Raw genomic sequence first — 13,587 nt, forward strand, 5'->3', positions numbered from 1 at the left:
ATGGTCCCCAAAGAAGAAGCCCTGTACCCAGGGATTGTCAAGCTGCTCCAGCACTTCCGATGGACCTTGATTGGCCTCCTTGCACCAGACACCGACAATGGAGAGAGGTTCCTGAAGAGCTTGACACCCATGCTCATCAAGAGCGGAGTCTGTGTTGTCATCTCACAAAGCATCCAAGGACTGACTAAAAATGGAGTATACATGCCTCGTCTTCCATTCCGCAAGTGGAGGCAAGTGCATGTATTTGTGTACTACGGGGAAATGACTTATTTCTTAGATGGACTACTCATTATACAACAGTTTTTTGACATAGGGATGAAATCCATTGTTGGGAAAATCTTCATCACAACAGTTTTGTGGGATGTCGCCCTGGAGCTGATGTATAATTACATATCTTTCCAACACATCCATGGTATATTTTCCTTCTTCACTGAGACAAGTAAAGGGGCAAAATACGGTGATTTTCCACCCTTTTTCTCTGGTATTAAGAAGTTTTGGGAGGGTGCTTTTAATTGTTACTATTTAAAGCATGCATTCTCAGTGAAAGGCCGGACAAGATGCAGAGAGAGAGGGAAACTGGAGAGGCTTCCCCAAGATGATCTGGAAAGAATCCTCTCTCTAGACAGCTACAGGATCTACAACACTGTGCAAGCCGTGGCTCGTGCCTTAAATGCTGCATATTCATCTAGATCTAAGCAGAGGGGAACTGAGAGAATGGGACTTCAAAGGCTACAGCCATGGCAGGTATTTTCTTTCCCTTCATAGACATCACATCTGAGCATGACAATCAATGTAGTGTTGCAGATATTGAATATTGTGCAGTTTGAAACGATTGGAAGCATAAGAACTGGAAGCATTCATTTCCTTTTGGAAATGAATTATCATCCAGGCCCATAGAAATATTATTCACTCTTTACTCGCAGAACTCTTTATAACAGAATGAGAACATCATTCTGTCCAGCACTGGCTCGGGATCTCTCTCTTTTTCTCTTTTTCTCTCTTCCTCTCTCCCTCTCTCCCTCTCTCCCTCCCTCTCTCTCTCCTGCCTTTCAGCCTCCAGGCTGTTTGCTTTACCTTCAGGAGAGCTTCCTTTACATATTGACTCTATTGAGTTTTGGAGCCAAAGACAAAAAGGCAACTCCCTTCAAAAAGGAGATTTTGCAACCCAATACCTTCATCACTTGATCTAAGGTTACAACACTTGAATGCTAGCTAGCAGAGAAGAGCAACCAGTTAGTTAATCTTAATCTCAGCAAGAGCCCAGAGCCCTTTAGAAAAAAACTACTATGGAAAAAACCCAAAGTTTGCAAAACACATTATCCATTTTCCATTTTAAAGCTGCCTTAATACATTTACTGTTTTCATTTCTGTTTGCTTTTCTTACTCTTGCCTCATTGCACAGCTCCCCAAGCAACTGCTCCCATCATGTGCCCAATTCTCTTTTCCCCATAAATTGGAATTATTTTTGGCAGGGGAGATGACATTGATCAGGCTGTCTCTAATCTCTATTCGTTTCACACCCGCTTGACTCTGCTCTGGCTCTCTGCTCCCTCCACTCCCTCCACCAAGCTCCTGCCTTTCCCTGCTGAAGCCCATATTAGAGATTTCATTCAGTTTGCCGTGAAAGGAAAAACAAACCTAATTCACTCTTTCTGAAACAATCCAAGGGGGGAGCATCCTTCAAAAACATGCTTACTAGGAGAAAATCACACAGAAATGCTGAAGAATTCAGATGAGCTTTTTTTATTATTTAAAAAATCCTTCAGAAATGTGGAGAACTGAATTTAAGATTGGGGTCTGTGTGTGAGAGAGAAAACAGTATGAACCAAAAGTGACAAGATCCCTCCATTTCTATTTGAGTCTGCAACCATCCCTAAGCAAAGGGGAAGTGGATTGTCAGTATGCTTCTATTATTATTATTATTATTATTATTATTATTATTATATAATTGTAATTAAATTTTCAATCTAACAATTCCAAATAAACATTTTACAAACTCTAAAATATCCGATGACTTCCCTTCTTCTCTTTCCATGGTTCATTTTACATCTTATACACCCCTGTATATTTTGCTATAACCATTCAAATCAGTTTTCTCCTTTTACACCCATCAAACATTATTTACGGGATTGAATTTGTCTTAATGCTGCCACCGTTTTCAGCTGTATACTGTTATTTTCCATATATTCAATTGTAGGGATATCGCGGAGTGGGGAGTGGGGTCCGGAGGGAGCACACTTCCCCACCAGCAGGCAGCCACGGTCTGCCTGCACGCGTGACCTTGGGGTGCAGGGAAACCCCCCCCCCCAGACAAGCCACAGCTGTCTGGTACATCGTTCCACCTCTGCATGACCTTTCGCGATCTCAGCAGTTTGCGGTGTCCTGTCTGTAATCCTTTTCCATGAGACTTTTGTCTCCTACGTCATACACTGTGCAAGGGGAAAATGACGCTGTGGAACAGGTGCCAAAATAGCTTCGTACCACCCCACAATCTCGAGACGGAAGATGTGTAAAGGTCACAGCCCAAAAATGTATCTGCCTGGGTGCATATTTGTCTCAATAAAAAGAGGCTCCACAGGAATGGTGGTAGCTCGCTCGCTCGCTTCAGACCACCTGTGCGCAGCTCACATCATGATCAACACCTGTCTTGGGCCTTCACTTCATTCAATAAATGCTTTCCACTCTTCTTTCAATGTATCTTCTTCTTGCTCTCTTATTCTGTATGTTAAATCTGCAATTTCTGCATATTCCGTCCACTTAAGTTGCCAATCCTCTTTAGCTGGGACCTCGCTGACTTTCCATTTCTGGGATAGCAAAACAGGGGCCTATGCTTCCCTTTATTCTAAATGCTCTCATCTTTGCTTCTGTTCCAGCTCCACCCTTTCCTAGGAAACACCCAGTTCTACAATTCTTCCATGGACAGAGTGTATTTGGATGAGAACGGGGAGCTGGCAGCCGACTTGGACATTGTGAACTGGGTGGTGTTCCCCAATAAATCCGTCCTCAGAGTGAAGTTTGGGAGTATCGACAGACAGGGATCCCCAGACCTGAGGTGCACCATCGACCCGGAGGCCATTGTGTGGCCCAAGTGGCTCAATCAGGTGACGGGGAGTGGGAATGATGCCTGTCATTTTGCTGTCTTTTCTATGAGCTCTAACAAGTGCTCCCTGTTCTGTGGGCTGCTGCCCTCAGTTGCCTGTCAACTCCAGCACTGGGCCGTTGTTCCAGATAGTACCTACAGCTCCTCTGCTCAGCTGGGTGCCAAAGAAGGCTTCCTGCTAAACTGTGTGAATGGGGAAAGGGGGGGTTCCTTGCTTTTCGGTTGTTACATGAATTTTATTAGTAGTGAATAGCTCATGACCCATATACAGAACTTTATTTAATGGAGGTCCTTTGTTTTTTTCTGAATTTTATCATGAATCATTCATGTAATGGACAGTGATGGGAAATGCTGAGTTTCAAGCTATAGTCTAGATGCTACAGCAGATGGCAACATACTATGCCTCAAAGAACAATTCTCATTGACACTCTTCGTCTTTGTGCCTAGACCCTTCCTACTTCCAGGTGTGTGGAAAGCTGTCGCCCTGGATCCGTCAAGGTGATCCAGGAAGGGAAGCCTCTTTGCTGTTATGAATGTCTTCCCTGTGCAGAAGGGACCATCTCCACTCAGGAAGGTGGGTGACTCCAAGGGAAAGGCTTGCCTTGGGGAAGACAGAAGGGTTCAGTCAGGAATCTCTCAAAACCATTTCTGGGCAGGATCAGGCTGGTATGCTTCATGTGTGGGAGAGAACTGGGTGGTTCAAATCATCATCATCATCAATCTCTTTTTATGATTATAGTTTGTGATATTGTTCTAAAATGTATCATCATCATTATATATATATGTGTGTGTGTGTGTGTGTGTGTGTGTGTGTGTGTGTAGTAAGCTGATTGGGAAAGGAGGATATAAACATGTCAATCACTAAATGCCTGCCCACCCATTTCCCACTTCTTAGCCCTACTATTCATCCTTACTCCAAAAAATGCCTTTGGTCAAATGTGAAGGAGGGAGGTCTAAACCACGGAGCCTCTTGGTCTTGCTGATCGGAAGGTCAGCAGTTTGAAACGGGGCTGAGGTCCCGTTTCTCTGTCTCAGCTTCTTCCATCCTAGCAGTTTGAAAGCACACCAGTGCAAGTAGATGGATAGTTGTCACTGCAGTGGGAAGGTAAACGGTGTTTCCGTGCGCTCTGGCATTTGTCATGGTGCCCCTTTGCACCAGAAGCGGTTTAGTCATGCTGGCCACATGACCCAGAAAGCTGTCTGTGGACAAACACCAGCTCCCTTGGCCTGAAGCAAGATGAATGCTGCACCCCATAGTTGTCTTTGACTAGACTTAACTGTCCTGGGGTCCTTGAGGAGGGAGATTGTTATGGACCTAGGATAGATATTAGACTTCTGCACAGACCCCTGATTCTCCTTTTGGCCCTGGTATAGGGGGCTCCAAGCAGCCCAACCTGCCAGAGGCCAAGCTGGGAATCTCCAGCCCTGGAATCTGTCCCACATTTCTTCGGGGTAGAGCTAATGTTTAGAAAAACCTAATTAAATACCTGTAGTGATCTGTGGCTGTGCCAGACTGACTTGGTCTACAAGGATTCTAAATTTCAAATAGAAATAATAAATAATGAATATAAAATCCTATCCAAAATGTATAAGATATTGTTGGAATGGCATACAAAGGATGAAGAAGTTAAATCAGTTATGATGAAATGGGCCAGAGATATTGGACATAATATACAATTTAACGATTGGATAAAACTATGGAATGAAAGTATTAAATTTACTGCATGTACTGCATTAAAGGAAAATGTTATGAAAATGATATATAGATGGTATATTACACCAGTAAAACTTGCAAAAATGTAGAAAACATGTAAGAAGTGTTGGAAATGTAAAGAAAAAGATGGTATATTTTTTCATATGTGGTGGGAATGCAAGAAAGTGAAAAGCTTCTGGGAGTTGATATATAATGAGCTGAAAAAAATGTTGAAATATACATTTGTTAAGAAACCAGAGGCTTTTCTCTTAGGAATTAAAACAATTTTTTTTCCCCTTCCAGTAGCACCTTAAAGACCAACTAAGTTCTTGGTATGAGCTTTCGTGTGAATGCACACTTCTTTAGATACCAAAGTGTGCATGCACACGAAAGCTCATACCAAGAACTAACTTAGTTGGTCTTTAAGGTGCTACTGGAAGGGGAAAAAAATTTTGTTTTGACTATGGCAGACCAACACGGCTACCTATCTCTTAGGAATTGTTGGTAATGAAATAAATAGAAAGGACTACAAAATTTTCCAATATGCAGTGACAGCGGCAAGAATACTACTGGCCCAGAAATGGAAACAAGAACAAATACCAATGTTGGAGGAATGGAGAACGAAGCTGATGGACTATGCAGAACTTGATAAACTGACTGGGAAGATTAGATATCAACGAGACCAAAAATTGATTGAGGACTGGAGAAAATTAGCAGAATACTGGGAATGTATAAGTGATAACGGAATAACGTTAGTGGCATTTAAAGAAGCTCTGTAACAGAATAAGAAATATTGTAAAAAAGCAAAATATAAGAGGGGGGTAGGTATAAAGGCAATACTAAAATTTGGAAATGTGTATTTAAAAAAATTAGAATTTGAATGATTGGCAGAGAAGCCGAAGGAAGTCAAAAAATCGAAAAGTTTAATGCAAATTGTTAATGTGGTATAAATGTATGGAAAACTAATAAAATATATTTTTTTTTAAAAAAGACTTGGTCTACAACTGAATCCCTCCCCAGAGGCTAGATACTGCTCAGGGCTTGGCTGAATCCAGAGTAGTAGACATTACTCTTTCTCTCTCTCTTTTGCAGATGCAGACCATTGCAAAAAATGCCCAGAAAATCAGCATCCAAACATGAACCGAGATCAATGTGTGTTCAAGCATATCACCTTCCTAGCCTATGAAGAATCTCTGGGGGTTGTCCTACTTTCCCTTGCCCTCCTGGGGTCCTTAGCCACAAGCTTTGATTTAGGAATCTTTATTAAATACAACGAAACTCCCATAGTCAAAGCCAACAACCGGGACCTCTCCTACATCCTCCTCGTCTCCCTCCTGCTTTCCTTTTTGTCCTCCTTCCTGTTCATTGGGAGGCCAAGGAAAGGGACCTGCCTTCTCCGACAAACAGCCTTCAGCATCATCTTCTCTGTTGCTGTTTCTTCTGTCTTGGCAAAAACCATCACTGTGGTTCTGGCCTTCCTGGCCACCAAGCCAGGGAACTCAGTGAGGAGATGGCTGGGGAAGAGTCTGGCCAACTCCATTGTCATTTCCTGTTCCTGTGTCCAAGTTGTCATCTGCATGATCTGGCTGGGGATCTCACCACCATTCCCAGACTCTGACATGCACTCCCAGCCTGGGGAGATCATCCTGCAATGCAACGAAGGGTCTGTGGCCATGTTCTATGGTGCCCTTGGCTACATGGGCTTCCTGGCGGCCATCTGCTTCACGGTGGCTTTCCTAGCCAGGAATCTGCCTGGGGCCTTCAATGAAGCCAAGCTGATCACCTTCAGCATGCTGGTCTTCTGCAGTGTTTGGGTGTCCTTTGTGCCCACCTACCTGAGCACCAAGGGGAAGTACATGGTAGCCGTTCAGGTCTTCTCCATCTTGGCCTCCAGTGCTGGGCTTCTGGGCTGCATCTTCATTCCCAAATGCTACATTATTTTGCTGAGACCTGATCTGAACACAAAGGAGCACCTGACAGCAAAAACTAAAAATAGCATCTGATTCTTAAAATATTATTTTTCAAGAAGTTAGGGAAGTGAGATTCTTGAAAAATGATGTTTCAGTTTAAAAAATCGTTACCCTCGTTTGATCATGTAGAACCAACCAACTTAATGGAAGTAGTTATGAAATTTGGATCTGGCTGAAAATTTGTTAAAACTTTGGAAGATATAGATCACATAGATCACAGGGAATTCACATTACCAAAATTTTGGAATTATTCTTGGAAGGGAACAAGGATGTCCACTGTCCCTCCTGTTATTTCTCCCAGTGAATCTCCAGCCCCCGGCTCTCTCACTTCCTCATTCATCATCACCTCCTCTGCAGGTGCTGCTAAGTACCCTCTGTCTTTGAGCTCTTTGCTCTCCTACTTTTAAGGCTCGCTGGGTTCTGGGAGATGGTGGGTCTAGAATGCTTTCTAATGACATGTCAGCCAGGTGTTGCTCTGGCTCTCCCATGATTTCCCAACTTTCCCCCTCATCTGCCTCTGAGCCGTGACTTCCCTCAAACCCCTGTTGTAAATCTATACTGTCTTCTTCCTCTTCCTCCTCCCTGGGAGGGTCAGGATGGAGAGGTGGCCTCCCCCATTCCTCCCCGGCCCTTGGTCATCTTGGTCACTCTCCACCCCATACCTGCCAACTCATCAATCTCTTCCTTAATTTATGGTGCCCAGAACTGGACACCGTATTCCAGGTGTGGTCTGACCAAGGCGGAATAGAGTGGGACTATTACGTCCCTTGATCTGGACACTATACTTCTGTTGAAGCAGACTAAGATTTCACTTTTATAAACTTTATAGAACTGTTTAGAACTTTTACAGCTGCCTGGAACTTCCAAAACTGTGTTGGAGAATCACGGGAGGCGGGAGCCATCCGTACTCCAGGCACCAAGAAGCAATCAGGGTGCGTAGCGCAATCAAAGTGGTGCGGGAACTTTATGATCCTTGTGTTCAGGACCCTTGTGTTTCTGGGACCCATAGATGGCTGTGGGGACATGCAACAGACCACGCTTATAGAGAGTTTGCATGAAACCCACAAAAATGTTTAGCTCCACTGGGCCCTTAATTTTAAAAAAGGGGGGAGTTTCAGGGAGCATGTGGAAGATTGGGGGAAATCAAAACCCATTCCTCCTGATCAGAATTCATGAGTTGATGACCACTGTAAGCAGATGAAAACATTAGCAAGATTGCAATAACACTTGTAATGTAGCAATTGCTATGGAGAAAATGGAGTGATGTAAAATATGGACTATTGAACAGTATGCAGTTGAACCCATGGAGGGAAAGCTGCGAAGTCCAAAGATTTGGAGAGATCTTTAAATATAGATATGTATGGCTGTATTGTTATAATCTTATACTTGCAAAATCAAATAAAAACTATTAAAAGAAAAGAATTGAAGAGTTGGTTGTGTTGAGTGCTCACAGCCCATCCCAAGCAAAACATTCAGGTTCATTGGGCCCTTAATCCAAAATGGGGGCTGAAGGGGCCACACAGGTCAGGGGGACTTGAAACCCATTCCCTGTGACCAAGAACAAGAGGAAATTCACATAGGGGGTCCAAGCAACCCACCCTGAAAACAATATTAGGTTCATCCCTTTCTTAAACCAAAATAGGATTTCAGGGGCCACTTGGAAGTTTGGGGCGCTCTAACACAACCCTTGGGACTGCAGGGGGATGAGATGGTTGTGCACAACCTGCCACCCTCAAAAATATGTTTGTGGTGACATTTAAAACTAGCCCGTTTGGGGTGTCCTAAAAGCACGAGGGAAAGAAGGAAGAGCACAGCCACTTTTCATTTGTGATGTAGGCTTTTTGCTCTATCCCTCTCACTGTCTGCAGCTGTTTAGGGAATTGACAAGACAGGGGATATTTTATGCACCAGACTTTTCAGACTCAGTGCGAGAAATTATGAATCTCTGGAGAAATCCCTGGGAAAAATAAGAATATTTATGAGGCGGGGAAGCATCGCCCTGGCAACCTTCTGGAGTCTCTCTGTGGCTTGAGGAGCAGATGCAGAGCTGGAGAAAACATGTTTGCAAGAACACAGAGAAGCAGCTGCCCTGTTTGGACATGGGCCGGCATAGGGTGGAAAGGTCAGCTTGGATTTTAAATAGCAATGCACTTTTCGTTGGGATCAGGACCTATATATTCTTTTAGGATGTATGCAAATATATACACGCTCTACATAGAGTACCTACATCTGAGCCCTGTGAACTCATGAAACCCATTCCCTTTACAAGGAGATTCTTAATCTTATTATTTTTTATTTATTGAGTTTATATACTGTTGTATACATAGAGGTTTCAGGGGAGTTCACAGAAAAGATCACAACATATATAACCAGAATAAAAACAACAACCCAATAACACCCACCCCCCGAAAGGAGCCACATTTTAAAAGGGTATAGGATGTCAGTCAGGTCAACCAAAGGCCTGGTTAAAGAGGAAGGTTTTTACCCGGTGCCTAAAGGTGTACAATGAAGGCGCCAGGCAAACTTCCCTGGCAAGAGCATTCCACAGACAGGGAGCCACTGCAGAGAAGGCCCCGTTCTCGTGTTGCTGCCCTACAGACCTCTTGAGGAGGAGGCACACGAAGGAGGGCCTCAGAAGATGATCTCAGGGTCCCAGTAGGTTTATATGGGAAGAGGCGGTCCTTGAGGTATTGCAGTCCTGAGATCATTCTGACATGCTTGGATCTCCACATCCCCAAGGCCATCTTCCCCCTTACCAGACACATTCTCCACTAACAACCTTCCGCACCATCTGAATTATCACAGAAACTTTGCCTACTTGCACATTCTCTGAGGTTTACAAAGAACTCCAAGGATTTTCAGTCATCCCCACCAAACAGAACTTTATTTCTCCAATACAACACAACTTAAGTACAGGCAACTCGCCGTTTGGGTCATCGCACAGCAGCAGTCATGCAAAAGCCCATTTTGCCCCCCCTTGTCTTCTGGGTCCGAAAATGACGTGTGGGTTGCACACGCACGTCAATCTATCGCTCGCACGATGGTTTCCACCTCCATAAGAAAAAATTCTTGCTAAAATACTGAATTTCATAGCGTAAGTTAATACCTGCTTATCTCCCATACAGCCGTAACATATAATTCATCTCTAACAGCAACAGCTTGGAAGGAAAAGGAGGGGGGAATCAATGATGAAGTATTTAAATTACATCTTTAAATATTCCCTCATTGCGAGAAGTGAGGTTACAGGGAACCAGGCAGAGGGCCTTCTCGGTAGTGGCGCCTGCCCTGTGGAATGCCCTCCCTTCAGATGTGAAGGAAATAAGTAGCTATCTTATCTTTAAAAGACATCTGAAGCCAGCCCTGTTTAGGGAAGCTTTTAATATTTAACGCTGTATTGTTTTTAACACTCGATTGGAAGCTGCCCAGAGAGGCTGGGGAAACTCAGCCAGATGGGCGGGGTATAAATATTAATAATAATAATAATAATAATAATAATAATAATCAAAATTATGTATAAGTAAGGCATCTTTTCTATCTACACCGATGTCCCTATGATGAGCTTTCTACCTGAACAATCTTCCAAATTTTCTACGCTAACATCGTTCTGAAGATTTCTTCTTCTCTAGTAGGATTTCTGTTTATCACTGAAACTTTTTTCCATCCTTCGTGGGCTTAGTTCGTTCAGGGAATCATAGAGTCGGAAGGGCCTGGATGGTAATCTAGTCCAAACCCCTGCGATGGGAGAATCTTAACTAAAGCATTCATGACAGGTGGCTGTCCAACACTCCAAGGAAGGAGAGTCCACAATCTTCCAAGGTGAGGGAGTCCGTTCCACTGTCAAACATCTCTTACTGTCGGAAAGTTCTTCCTGACATTTAGTCAGAATCTCCTTCCTTGGAACTTGAATCCATTGGATCTGATCCTACCCTCCAGAGCAAGAGAAAACAAGCTTGCTCCATCTTCCATGGGACAGACTTTTAGATATTTAAGTTGCTCTATCACATCTCCTCTCAGTTTCCTCTTTTCCAGGCTACACATACCCAACTCCTTCAACCGTTCCTGAGACTTGTTTCCAGACCCTTCATCATCTTGGTCGGTCTCCTCTGCGCATACAATCTTCTTCAATTGTGGTGCCCAGAACTGGACACAGTATTCCATGTGACTGCTGACCGAGGCTAAATAGAGCAGTACTATTCAGCCTTGGTCAGACCACACCTAGAATATTGTGTCCAGTTCTGGGCACCACAATTTAAGAAAGCCTCTCCTCCTTACAGAGGGGAGGAGTTGTGAGCGGGAGCTGTTTCCCGTGTCGGCAGGGGGCGTTCCGGCCCCTGCCCAGCTGGCCCGGCTGCCACATCGCGCCCCCTGGTAGCCAACCAGTCAGGTGGAGGCTTGGGGGTGGGGTTTAGCCGCTCAAATGCTGCAGCGGCAATGCTTCCCTTTCATTGCGCTGCTGGTTTTCGTCAGATCAGCCACACACCATAGCTTGGTTCTTGACCTTGCTATGGACCTGTGGTTGGTTGCCTTGGTTGCCGAACTGGCTAATTGGCACCAGCCACTTGGTTTTTCTCCTACCTCGTAGCAAATCGTCACAACTTTTTGGATATTGGCGGTTAGGCATTGGAATATGTTTGCGAATTGGAGGGCAGGGTGTGGCCATCGCCTTCCTCTGCACTTTATGGGTAGTCCGCTAAAGGAATCTGGCGGTCGTGGATCCTGTCCGACGCCCTTGTGGTGGCTAGGGCCATGGCACGACCCCCGGTGACATCAGGGGGACCTTACAGTTGTATTTGCATCAACAGGCTCCTCCTACTGGTGGTTAACCCTTGTTAGACTCACCCCTTCCTGTTGTTTTATCCAATGCCTAAGCCAATACCTCTCACATGCTGTAATCAATAAAGTTGTGGCCTTTTTTAGTCCATTAACCTAATAAGGTGAAGGAAAGGATTGGACCCTGATTAATAAAATACACACGAGGCTTGGCCAGCAAGACTCTGGGAGGAAATGCCAATAATAATCTGCCACACCCTGGCCCAGGTCCCTTTTATTAACAGAAGAACTCTTAACACAGCTATTGTAAGAACCAATCAGATTTCCTCTGAGCATTTCAAAAAATCCCCCACGTGGGACAAAGTCAGATCAGAGAAATCCTTTTAACTACAAAGAAACTATTTCCTACTTGAGCATGCATATGTGGTTAAGCTAAATAAACAGGAACCAAGGAGGAATGCATTTAGAAAACCCAGAGATCATAAACCTATAGGAAAGAAAAATAGTATTTACCATCTCCTTGTGGACTCTCTTCCTGGCCCTTAAGATTTACCTAAAGATTAACAAAATCTACATCAAAGCTACTTTCTATCTTTATGTTCTGAGGATGCCCGGTGAAGCAACTGGTTTGTGTTTTAGCATGCTATACGTGACTGTCAGGCAGTGAGAAAATGGCAGAGGTGCAGAGGCTTGTGGGATTCGATCAGAAATCCTGTCAAATGGCTCAAGCCCAGTCAAAGCAATGCGTTCATTGCTGACACAATGACTTGCTACATTTTCCATAATTCCTCATAGCAATCCCACCTGACCACCACAATTAACTGCTGGAGTCATGTTGTGTGGGGGAGAGACACCACATCCTGACACTTTTATCAAGGTGCCTCCTGAGTAAGCTTAGTCGCCATGGAATAAGAGAAGAGGTCCTCTTGTGGATCAGGAATGGAAGTTGCAGGAAGCAGAAAATAGGTTTAAGTGGATAGTTCCTTCAAATGGGGGGCTGTGGTGCCAGATGGTCTTGACCAAAAGCTCGCAAGAACAATCTGGCCACATCATGTTGCACCAGCGAGATTCTGGACCAGACCCAAGGGCAGCCCCAGAAAGAGTGCATTGCAGCAGTCCAGCTCCAAGTTTTCCAGTGCTCCAGTGGTCAGGCTATTCCTGTTCACAAAGAGCCCTAGAGGACACGTGGGTCTCTAGTGACAAAGGCGTATCCAAGAGTACCCCCAAACTATGCATTTGCTACATAGGCTTAGGATCCAAGGCCATTATTGTTAAAATGAATTAACTGTAAGTAAAGAACCCTTTTTCTGTACCAGTCGGTCTCCTGAGTATTTTATTTTACCTTTTTAGTCATGCTAATGTGTGAATGAGACTGATTTTGAGTGGTGCCATGGCTGGCACAACCAAAGAAGTTGCCCCCCTGTGCCATGCAACATATGAGTGGGCCTCCCTGCCTCCACCTGCCGCCAGGTAGGAGAACAAAAGCCAGAGTTGTCTGAGTGGGTGGAGCTGGAAGCAGGATGGAAGTTGGACGCACAAAGACATACATGCTCTGTGCTGGATTCAAAGCAGTGACTAATGCAGTGCTGATGCTCCGTGGAGGATTAATGCGGTGAAGCCCTGCTATCTATGCTCAGGTTGCATACGCAGTGGTACCTCGGGTTAAGAGCTTAATTCGTTCCGGAGGTCCGTTCTTCACCTGAAAGTGTTCTTAACCTGAGACACCACTAATGGGGCCTCCCGCTGCTGCCGCCACGCGACTTCTGTTCTCATCCTGAAGCAAAGTTCTTAACACGAGGTAATATTTCTGGGTTAGCGGCTCCTCCTGGGCTCCTGCCTTGGAGGAGGAGAGAGCGGGGCTCCGCTTGTGCTCGGCTTGCCAAGGGTTAAAAGGCACAGAGCTGGGTTTCTAGAGAGGACAGGAAGTGGAGGCGTGGGGGGGGCAAGGTCCTCCGAGCAAAGCCCCTCCCTCGCCATTCCCGCCTGCAAGCGGAGGGGCTGCTTCCGTCTCCCTCTCTCTCTTGCAAGAGCTGCCTGGGGGTGAGTCTCGCCTC

The 13,587-nt window shown here is 44.8% G+C and overlaps 1 protein-coding gene across 1 annotated transcript; it reads left to right on the top strand.

Annotated features, from left to right (window-relative positions):
* Positions 1–6,796, top strand: LOC310758161 (vomeronasal type-2 receptor 26-like; the record flags this gene model as incomplete). Its single annotated transcript, XM_083604091.1, has 4 exons — positions 1–744; positions 2,874–3,101; positions 3,548–3,674; positions 5,886–6,796. The coding sequence occupies 4 exons, from the start codon at positions 1–3 to the stop codon at positions 6,794–6,796; spliced, it is 2,010 nt and encodes a 669-aa protein (XP_083460217.1).
* Between the last annotated feature and the right edge of the window lie 6,791 nt (positions 6,797–13,587).

Source organism: Podarcis filfolensis (assembly GCF_964270895.1).
Source record: "Podarcis filfolensis genome assembly, chromosome: 2".
Lineage (NCBI taxonomy): Eukaryota > Metazoa > Chordata > Lepidosauria > Squamata > Lacertidae > Podarcis > Podarcis filfolensis.